The 11,369-nt window shown below is 35.9% G+C and overlaps 1 protein-coding gene across 1 annotated transcript in view; it reads left to right on the top strand.

Moving 5' to 3' along the window:
- LOC107710774 (chloride transport protein 6-like) overlaps nucleotides 1–11,369 on the top strand; it is a 25,514-nt gene that overhangs the window by 3,536 nt on the left and 10,609 nt on the right. Inside the window, exons 7-18 of the mRNA XM_016515622.1 lie at nucleotides 931–1,057; nucleotides 1,282–1,349; nucleotides 2,287–2,345; nucleotides 3,802–3,934; nucleotides 4,026–4,139; nucleotides 5,384–5,550; nucleotides 5,664–5,778; nucleotides 7,002–7,131; nucleotides 8,367–8,520; nucleotides 8,663–8,819; nucleotides 9,430–9,536; nucleotides 9,837–9,906. Of these exons, the coding sequence (XP_016371108.1) occupies nucleotides 931–1,057; nucleotides 1,282–1,349; nucleotides 2,287–2,345; nucleotides 3,802–3,934; nucleotides 4,026–4,139; nucleotides 5,384–5,550; nucleotides 5,664–5,778; nucleotides 7,002–7,131; nucleotides 8,367–8,520; nucleotides 8,663–8,819; nucleotides 9,430–9,536; nucleotides 9,837–9,906 (1,401 nt within the window). The remainder of the gene's footprint in view (nucleotides 1–930; nucleotides 1,058–1,281; nucleotides 1,350–2,286; nucleotides 2,346–3,801; nucleotides 3,935–4,025; nucleotides 4,140–5,383; nucleotides 5,551–5,663; nucleotides 5,779–7,001; nucleotides 7,132–8,366; nucleotides 8,521–8,662; nucleotides 8,820–9,429; nucleotides 9,537–9,836; nucleotides 9,907–11,369) is intronic.

The following is an 11,369-nucleotide window of genomic DNA, read 5'->3' as shown; positions in this document are numbered from 1 at the left end:
AAGGAGGGGGCTTTGTAGAAAACGAAGCGTTTGAGAGAGGTGGGGCATAGAGAACCTACAATAATGTACAGTATTTGAAAAATAATGTGTTTTTTGAACATTAAAGCATGTCAACATATTCTGTTACACCAAATACACAAAATAATGATCTTTAAAAAAGCATCATATGACCCCTTTAAAAGTCATTACACGGCACACCAGAGGCTAGCACCTTACATTAAACTCCAGAAAAAACGCTCATTGATTTTGAGTATTTCACTGATTTACATTTACATTACTGCATTTAGCAGAAGCTTTTATCTTAAGCGACTTACAAAATAGGAACAAAGCAAATCATCAAAGAGCCAACATTCATTGTAATACACATTGCCAGATTTATTAGACTGCTAGATTTTTTTTCTATTGCTAAAAGTAAATTTAAAGTGTATTTTATAGAAATGTATGTGTAATACTTTGTTTTATAATTGTTTTTATTAATTTATTTGTTTATTTATTTGTATTGTGTTCTACTATATTTCTAATGTATAATCTTTGCCATGAAATAGCCTGTGAAGCTGATGTGGCAATAAACTTAAATTAAACTGAAACTTTTTTTCTATTGCTATATATTGAATATCATTCCAAGACGAGACATAATTTGAATCAAGAAGGGCTGACTTTAGTGTGGAATAATTAAGACTTTATTTTTAAGAAGTCTCCTATGCTCAGAATAGCTGCTGAAAATTCAGCTTTGCCACCACAGGAATAAATTAAATATTTTAAAATAGAAAGCAGTTATTTTAATTTGTAGTTAAATTACACTGTATTTAATACTATAAGAATATTAAATCAGTGTAAGTTAAGTCTCTTTCATGCAATTTTATATTTTAATAATAATGATGTTTTTGTGTGGGGAGAGTATATAATCAGTCTGTTTCTTCTGTGTAATAGCCTGTTGCAGCTGGGTCTGGTATCCCAGAAATTAAAAGTTACCTGAACGGAGTAAAGATTCCAGGCATTGTGCGGCTGCGGACCTTCATATGTAAGGTCACAGGAGTCCTGTTCGCTGTTGCTGGAGGTAATGATGAGGGAAACAGTCTATATCAGCACAGACAAAGATTAGAATACACTCTGGCTCTGTGCTGTATTAGAATATTAATGGTGATGGCCACTTTTTGATTCCGTAACGTGTGTAAACTGGCCTTATTCTGGTAACATGTCAATTAATTACATGCAACCAGATTACAGTGAAATGCCTTTTAGAAGTTGTTATGGGCTGATTCAGTGTTGTTTTTGTTTCAGGATTGTTTGTGGGTAAAGAGGGACCAATGATTCACAGTGGAGCGATACTAGGAGCAGGGCTTCCTCAGGTACTCCTCCATATGCTCATGTGTTCAACTTGAACTGAGTAATAAACAAAGTACTGATTTGACTAATCTTTAACAGTTCTGCTATTTAAAATTGTTTAAGTTGTCAGTACTTCTGATGGTTGATGATTTTGTGTTCTGAATGTAACCAGGTGTTTTGTTTATGCATCATCTTTCTTGTCACAGTCATACACCGTAAAAAAATGACTGTGAAATTAACGGCAATAGACTGTAAAAATGCCACAGTAAAAACCTGTTAAATGGTTAATGGTAAGTTCCCCTTCTATATACGGTGAAAAACTGTATAGGACATTACATGTAATTTTACGGTAGTATACTGTTTTCGGAAGTGGAAAAAGATTGTATCATTTACAGTGAATAACCGTAAATTGCCAGAATTCCCTGCGTTACATTTCAAATTTGATGTTTTTTTTGTTGTTGAAATAACTGTTTCTTCTTAGTTTTTTCTTATCAGTTGTGTACATTAGGGTTGTATGTTACATCTAATGTTGTTCAATTAATGTTTATTGCATTATTTCTGATTCATGTATGTTACCATGATGGTGTTTAGTGTTTGTGTGAATGACACTGTGCACCTTCTATATATGTTAATATTTAAAAGCTGCTTGTGATAGGCTTTGGTTCATCATGTGATTTTCCCATCACCACCTGCTTTTGGTGCAGTTTACAAAGGTACAAAACGGAGATATCAGTACTTCAGTGGGTTGGTATATTAACATTATATCAGTTAATGAAATTACGGTAATTAACTGTAAATTTAAGTTAAAACCGTAAAACCTTAAACGCTGCTACCGTATTTTTTTTCAGTAAAATTCTGGCAACCACAACTGCCGTTTTTTTTTTTACCGTAAATTTTTACGGAATTTTTTTTTACAGTGTACTTAAGGTCTAATGAACGCATGCTTGTCTGTCTGAGTAGTTTCAGAGCATCACCTTCAAGAAGATCCGCTTTCACTTTCCCTATTTCCGCAGTGACAGGTGAGCACTACATCACAGCAACCACTAAATCATTCATTACATTGCACAAAATGAATGTGAAACATTAGTGACATTCAAACTAGGGCTGGCCGGTAGGGCTGTGCGATTTGGGGGAAAATATCAAATTGCGATTTTTTTTGACAGATATTGCGATTGCGATTTGATTTGCGATTTTAAATTTGCAAAGTCAAGCTTCAGCTCAATATTGCCAATAATGTGCAGCACAGTATGGGTATCATTACCCTGCTGAAAAAAACAATAGAAACCATCACAGAAAATCTTATAGTTTCCATTAAACCGGAGGTGCGCTCACTCTATTGGTTACCAACTCAAGGCTGGCAGTCATGCATATGCTCTGGAACAGAGTAATATCGCAGGCTTTGCGATTAGGAAATCGCAACGTCTCAAATCGCGATTTCGATTCGATTTCGATTAATCGCACAGCCCTACTGGGCGGTATGACGGTATATATATCATTACCGCGGAATAAAGTGTGAATCGTTAGAGATTTTGCTATATCGTGTATTCCGCGGTATGAAAGCTCCTCACTCGACAGCATGCGATCGCGAAAACAGATCTCTTTCATGTTGTATTGTGCTTGAATGGTCAAATTCGCGTAAATACAGTCAGTTATGTGTTAAATAAACGTAAACTGTTTGGTGTCAGTATATTGGATCCTTGCAGTCGGTCTTAAAGGGACAGCAGCCTTTTTTACCTGCTGCTGTCTGTCATTATTAATGTTAATGTCAATCACTCACTGCACTTGACTGAATCACTGGATTTTTAATAATAATCAGTTCATGTTTGATTGATACAGTGAAAACACTATGCAGTGTTTTATTTATACACTTTATTCAATTTCTGTAATATTTCTTACTACACGGTAAATAAACCTAGCCTACTGTAGCTGAATAATTAAAAGTTTATTTCATATTTATTTGTTCTATTGTGTTTGTAATTTGCTTTTTCGTCTCATTTTAATAACAAAAAGTAAAATAAAATAAAAATAGCTATATTGTTATCGTGAAATAAAATTGATCATACCGTGAAATAAGATTTTGGTCATATCGCCCGCCCCTAATTCAAACCCATTTTACTTCTGTATTGTGATCTATTCCCTTATGGACAAAAAAAGGGAAAAAAATGCAGGATAAATATTTTATCCATTTGTAATTGATTGGACCAAAAATGGAAAATCCAAATGTTTAAACAGATTAGTTATGTGTGATCCAGTAGCACATGTAACTTAGGTGAAGTCAGGTCAAGATGTTACATTTTAATAAAATTTTATGAAGAGAAACATTTTTCTTTAGAGAATTGTTGTATATTATTCTACTTATTATAATTAAGTAATAATTTTATGAAAAATATTTTTTTAAATATATGAAAACATCTGCAGTGATACCAGGAATATGTATTAATCAAGTTAAAAGGGTCAGTTTTGATTTATGTTCAGGGACAAGAGGGATTTCGTGTCGGCGGGTGCAGCGGCTGGAGTTGCGGCTGCCTTTGGGGCACCTATAGGGGGCACCCTCTTCAGTCTGGAGGAGGGGTCGTCCTTCTGGAACCAGGCCCTCACATGGAAAGTGGTATGTGGATATACAGTTTGGTCATGTATTTTGGTGTGTGCTGAGAAAGTTCAGTTTATAATTCTCTCTCTGTCTCTCTTCTGTCTTAAAGTTGTTCTGCTCCATGTCTGCCACTTTTACACTCAACTTCTTTCGTTCTGGGATCAACTTCAATAAATGGGGATCATTCCAGCTGCCTGGCCTGCTCAACTTTGGAGAGTTTAAGGTAAAAAAGCTACAGAAAAAAGCATTAAAGCCCCTTAATTATATGCATTCACATTGTGTTGTCGGGGTGTAACGGAACACGTATTCGTCCCGAACCGTCACGGTTCATGCAGTCAGACGGCGAATACAGTCAGTCATAGGCAGTCATTCCAGAAGGACAAACACAAAAACGGCACGTTTTGGCTCATACCCTAAAAGTGGCAATTTCAACAAGGTATAAAAAATTATCTGTGGGGTATTTTGAGCTAAAACTTCACATACACGCACTGGGGACATCAGAGACTTATTTTACATCTTGTAAAAAGGGGCATAATAGGTCCCCTTTAAACTAAGTAGTGTAATATAGCGCCACCTGCTGTCAGAGAATAAATATGCATTTTCATTCAGTCCATCTGCTGTTTTTGTTTTTTTACAGGTGTCTTATGTAGCATCATTTCACAGATCTAAAGTTAGACCATTCTGTTCTTGCTTTAAATCTTGAAATTATACAATCTTAATTCAAATCAAGAACAACTGCTCATGCTTACATGTATGTAGCTCTACTGTCTGCTCAAAATAAATGAAAAAATAAATTTCCTGTTGTACCGAACTCGTACCGAACCGTGACCCAAAAACCGAGGTACGTACCGAACCGTGATTTCTGTGTACCGTTACACCCCTATTGTGTTGATATGTAAATTAGGTGATCATATAGAAGTAACATGACCAACCCAAATCCCGTCATGTCATCTTCTACATGTAAATATTTAAATGCTGTATTTATTACTTTTTATTGTGAATGATTCATTATCAATTCATGGTATTCTAAATAATAATAATAATAATAATAATAATAAAAATCTTAATCATTAATCAAAAATTTAATAAAATACTTGAAGCAATTTTCTTTTTTTTTTTATCTGACGTCAACTAGGCCGCTTGGGCAGAAATAATAAAAAATAAAAAAGTTAACCAATGCCAGAATGTTATTTAATCATCATTGTTTTAGCCTGCTTTTGTAGTTAATGCAACCTTTTAAAAAAAATTTAAAGCAGGAATTTAAAGTAAATTAATGTGATACATGTTACAGCAATAATAACAGTTAATGAAAGCTATTGAGATAAATGAACGTGATCTTGAGCTTCAGCCTTCGCATTCGATCACTTGCGTATGTGATTTTGTGTTGACTTATAAGTAATGGAATTGGAAATACAGATCAATCAGGTGTGTGGTGTTAATTTACCAGTTTTTCTTTGTTATCTGCAGTGTGTAGATGGAGATAAGATGTGTCATTTGTGGACGGCAGTAGATTTGGCGTTTTTTGTGTTGATGGGGGTGGCAGGAGGTTTGCTCGGCGCTCTGTTCAACTGCATCAACAAACGCCTTGCAAAATACCGCATGAGAAACGTTCACCCCAAAGCAAGATTCATCAGGTACCCGAGAGAGATCTCAATTATATGGATTTAATGTTGAATAAAGCTACTCAAAACAACTGGAGAATTTCAGTGGTCAGATAAGTCTGACGCTGTATTTGTTTGACTGGCAGGGTGCTGGAGAGTCTGCTGGTGTGTATGGTGACCACACTCGTGATCTTCGTGGCGTCAGTGACTCTAGGGGAGTGTCGAGATTTAGTCTCCACCAATAACAACACATCAACACAGGTCAGTCTGAGACCAGCTTCCTTTCTCTCCTTTAACTTCATTCGTTCTTTCATTCTCTCTTCTAATGCTAAAGTTTCTCTCTTTTGCTTAGCTTTTTTAAATCATGATGCTGATAGTCTGGAGTTTGACTATGGAGACTACAGATGCATTTCTGGTCCACTTTGTACCTCAGTATGGCCAAGAACAGCTCACTTGTATAGGAAGAGACCATTTGACTGACATACAATGACCAATCGCAGTTTGTTTCTTTTACATGTCACTTTCGGGTGGGTAAACCTGACATAAACAATCAGACAGCAGTGATGCTGATTTAAGTTTCACAAACCTTAAGTACATTAAGTACAGATGAGGACATCACTGTAAGTAATTATAACTTGCTGAGCTGAAATGGCAACAAGCTATTCAGCTGCTGGTATATAAGTGTGTGTGTGTATATATATATATATATATATATATATATATATATATCTATATCAGAGCCCGACCGATACGTGTTTTTTGGGGCCGATACCGATATTAGGGAGCAAAAAAAGGCTAGATATCGATATATCGGCCGATATTCTTTGTGTATATTATAGTACAGTACCAGTCAAAAGTTTGGACACTTTACCATTCGTGTGTCCAAACATTTGACTGGTACTATATATAGAATACAGTATATACATAAACAATATATATACATAAACACATTTTTTGCAATGATCACTCAAATGTGGTGATCAAACACTTATAATGACGTGACAGAGATATGTAATGGAGGCAGGGCATTTAACAATGTAACAATAAACTTTATTCTCCAAAATGAGTCTGACATCAGTGCACTGAACAGTAAAGTTGAAGTTTATTCAACTTTAATTCAATTCAATTCCATTCAACTTTATCGGTCGGCGCCGGACCGCAAATTTAACCACCCGTAACTCCCGAACCCCGGGGGCTATCGACGCAGCGGTGTTCTCATTCGAAAGCGGGCCTCTAGACGTACAATCGATTTATTAAAAAAAATGTTCATATCGGCGGCATATTCGCCGATACCGATATATCGGCGACAGGCTCATATCGGCCGATAATATCGGCAAAAGATATATATACACAAGATATACAGCCTGGTTCACATTGCAGCTAATTATTATAAAGTTACAACTTGCCAGTTTGAGAAGGCTGAGCTTTTTTGTGTGCAGTATGCATCAGACAGTTTGTAAGTGCAGTAATGGTTTGTTTTGTAGGGGTCTGTAAATGAGGAGGTGAACTCAACCATACGACGCTTCTTCTGCTACAACAACACGTATAATGACATGGCAACCCTGTTCTTCAACCCTCAAGAGGTGGCAATCCACCAGCTCTTCCACCAGAATGGTGAGAAAATTACATGCAGCGATATACTGTTTGTGATCAGTTTTTGTTCAGGTTCTTCATAGGCATTTCAGAATATTTAGCTTCAAGCCTTAAAGGTCCGATATTGTCAAAACTGAAATTTCCTGGCTTTTTTCATGGTAACTGAGGTCTAGGTGCTGTGTAACTACCATATAAGTTTCAAAACAGTCAGTCCACAGTAAAATTCACACAGCCTGCTTAAAGTAGCTGTGATTTTTCACAAACCGTTGTGACTTCCGTAAAAAGTTGACGTCAGACTCCAGAAAGGTGTACAATATGGGACCTTTAAACTTTACCCCCCCAAAAAATTAAAATGATGTCATTTACTCCACCTCAACCTGTATTAGAGCCTCTTGATTGTTCCAAAAGTCATAATCACGTTATTTATTTTAATCAGTGAGTTTGGAAACATCATGCATTTATTAAATTGTTTAACATTGGATTTTCTTTGAACTTCAAATATACACTGCCGTTCAAAAGTTTGGGATCAGTGAGGTTTTGAATGTTTTTTTTAAAGAAGTCTCATATTCTCATTTATCAAGGCTGCATTTATTTGATTAATAATACAGAAAAAAAAACATAATATTGGAATTTAAAATAACTGTTTTCTATTTTAATATATTGTAAAATGGAATTTATTCCTGGGATGCAATGCTTAATTTTCAGCATTTTTTTCTCCAGTCTTCAGTGTCACGTGATCCTTTAGAAATCATTTTTGATGAGCATAAGAGACTTCTTTTAAAAAAAAACATTAAAAATCGTACTGATCCCAAACTTTTGAACGGCAGTGTAGTTCAACTGTAAAAATAAACAAAATATAAAAAATTGAGGGGAAAAAAAATAATAAAATATATAACTATATATACATTAAATTAAATGAGATCAAAATGAATAAGATCAACTGCACTGCACTACCACAACTTACTGAAAACTATTAAACGTTTATGAAGGGCTGAAATCACACTGCTTTAAAGGAAAAGGGTGTGCTGGATTTATAACACAAGACAAACCAAGAGCTTCATTACAAAATGGAATAATCGCTTTATCTTGTTTTCATAATCCTGAAAATAAAGTTTGATTAAACAGCATGCCTGAACCTCTGTGATGTTTTGCTCTGTAGAAATCGAGTTGAAGTTTCTGAGAAGCGCATAACATTATTTTCCAACCCTTTTCTGTCTCTCTCTCTCTCTCCCTCCTTTGTCTGGTTTTGTTGACAGCTACCTTCAGTCCCGTCACGCTCTTGCTGTTCTTTGTGCTGTATTTTTTTCTGAGCTGTTGGACATATGGTGTGTCCGTCCCCAGTGGGCTGTTTGTCCCGTCTCTTCTCTGTGGAGCTTCACTTGGGCGCCTAGTGGCCAATGTCCTCAAAATGTAAGATTTATTCCTGTTTACTATCTCATAAGAACTACCAAGGGCACCTGTTCGAACAGGACACATACGTTTATCATATCTTATGCATCATAATTTCTCAGCCCACACTTATAATGCTGTTTTTTAATATGTGTAATTGCAGCAACTTTCACATGCAAGTATATGCGGGGACCTTTGCCTTGATTGGAGCAGCTGCCTTTCTAGGAGGTGTGGTCAGAATGACCATCAGCCTGACAGTCATCTTAATTGAATCGACCAATGAGATCACATACGGACTTCCCATTATGATAACACTGATGGTAGGAATACAAAAATCACTAAATGACGTTATATGTGACCCTGGACCACAAAACCAGTCATAAGGGTAAATTTTTTGAAATTGAGATTTATACACCATCTCAAAGCTGAATAAATAAGCTTTCCATTGATGTATGGTTTGTTAGGATGGGACAATATTTGGTCGAGATACAACTATTTGAAAAACTGAAATCTGAGGTTGCAAAAAAATCAAAATATTGAGAAAATCGCCTTTATGATGTATGGTTTGTTATGATATGATAAAAAATCTAAATATTGAGAAAATCATCTTTAAAGTTGTCCAAATGAAGTTCAATGCATATTACTAATCAAAAATTAAGCTAAGTTTTGATACATTTACGGTAGAAAATTTACAAAATATCTTCACGGAACATGATCTTTACTTAATATCCTGATGATTTTTGGCATAAAAGAAAAATCAATAATTTTGACCCATACAATGTATTTTTGGCTATTGCTACAAATATACCCCAGCGACTTAAGACTGCTTTTGTGCTCCAGGGTCACATATAGCAAAATTTGAATTTAATGAGTTAAAAAGTACAACTTACTTGAAACATGCACTTCTAACTGGCATTGTGTGTCTGTCAGGTGGCCAAGTGGACAGGCGATTTCTTTAATAAGGGAATATATGATATTCATATTCACCTGAAGGGAGTCCCGCTGCTGGAGTGGGAAACAGAGGTCGAGATGGACAAGTGAGACCATTTTATTACACTTGCCACAGTTTGTAGCCCAGAAGTGTTTAAATATTAAGCTACACTTAATTTCAGGTGTCTGTTTCATAGCATTATTTGTCATCTAATGCAAGTTCTAAGAAAAGTATGATGTTTTGATATCTAATGCAATGATATTCATTCATTAAGTGCCCAAATATGTATTTTTTTTGTCTTTATTTCTTCTCAACCGGATGGTTATATACACAGTTTTTGTCTGTTGTGACTTATTTGTCTTGCTTTTTATTTATTTATGCTATTTTCTCTTCATCTCTCTGTTAGATTAACGGCCAGTGACATCATGGAGCCCAACCTGACATATGTGTATCCTCACACCCGTATCCAGTCTCTGGTCGCCTCCGCTCAGTAGCACAGAAATTATTTTTATCAGCTTTGATACTCATGTACTTTGGTGTAATATCACTTCTGAGTGATCAAACTTGTGATATTTATTTATTTTTTTTGAATGGTGGATGATAAAATGGTCTACATTTTAACTAAGGAACTGAGCCATGATTAGAGATCAGATTATCATGGAGAATTGGAAGGTGGCTCTTTTTACTTGAACTAATGCAGTTTTTCTCATTCGCTTTAGTTTTGTCCTTGAAACAGCTCGTACAAACAGCACCATTGCAAAAGGCTTACAACCTGCAAAAAGCCTATAACTTGCTCAAAATTTCTATCAATGAACATCAATGCCATCACAAAAAGTTCTCGTGTCATTGTTCACAAATAAGATCAAAATGCTTAGCCAATGTTGTCAATATAACAGTATTTCTTGATGTAAATGATAGCTACGGTTTTGATGACAATTGAAAATGCACAAAATCACCATTTGAGCATTGATGGAATAAAAATTAATTATTATAAAAAATTATTATGTAATAACTTTGGGTAAAACAATATTTAATCCACTCTCCACTTTCAAAATCTTACAAAATCCAAGTCCTACAATATTTTTATTTAAATATTTGGTTTTACTTTACACATTATTGAGGTGAAATGCATTGTGAATGTCGCATGTTGCAAGGCTCGAAATTGCGACCATTTTGGTCGCATATGCTCCCAAAATTTAATCTCAAAATATATTTGGGAGCATTTGTGCGAGTGCATATAATTGTTGTCGTGCGACCTGTTTTAATTTCTCTAAAAACGTTCAGAGTATGTACCTTCTGAGTGTTGAGATGGTGGCCGTTCTATGAAACATTAGGCTACATAACCAATACAACTTCCAATACAACTTCATCTTTACATTCTTAAAGGTGGGGTAAGCGATTTTTCAAAAACACTTTAGAAAACTGATTCGGGCCGACTAGCAAAACAAACTTGTAGCCAATCAGCAGTAAGGGGCGTGTCTACTCATGATGTGGAGGAGAGAGCGTTCAGTGCACACTGCACAGGACAGACATTAGCAGCGGAGCGACAGAAAGATAGAGATGGCAGATAAAAAAACAAAAGAGGAAACGTCTGCGGAACAAAAGAAGGCTTAAGACAAGAAGTAGGACCCGTGTAAATATCAGATCAGCTTTCCAGCGCTGGAGAGAACTCAAGGAGCGGAAGGCCTGCGATCGGACGCCGAGGTTGCTTTGTTTCTTCTCAATAGGTGAGTAACACCGTGTCTACAACAGCTAAAGTCTGACTACACTGGACGCGATCAAACGACCATTGAAAACCATTTGAAATTTGTGTCAGCACCTCATAAATAGAACCCGGCAGCAGTTTTCTGTCGGGGATTTGTTGCACCGCCGCTCACGTCCGTAGACACGGTGTAAAATTGGTTCCTCTTCAGGAACTCGAGCTGCGTCGGAAACGCTA

This window comes from Sinocyclocheilus rhinocerous, unplaced genomic scaffold, assembly GCF_001515625.1.
Source record: "Sinocyclocheilus rhinocerous isolate Xijiao unplaced genomic scaffold, SAMN03320098_v1.1 scaffold1048, whole genome shotgun sequence".
In the NCBI taxonomy this organism is placed as follows: domain Eukaryota; kingdom Metazoa; phylum Chordata; class Actinopteri; order Cypriniformes; family Cyprinidae; genus Sinocyclocheilus; species Sinocyclocheilus rhinocerous.
This window is presented reverse-complemented; position numbering and strand designations above follow the sequence as displayed.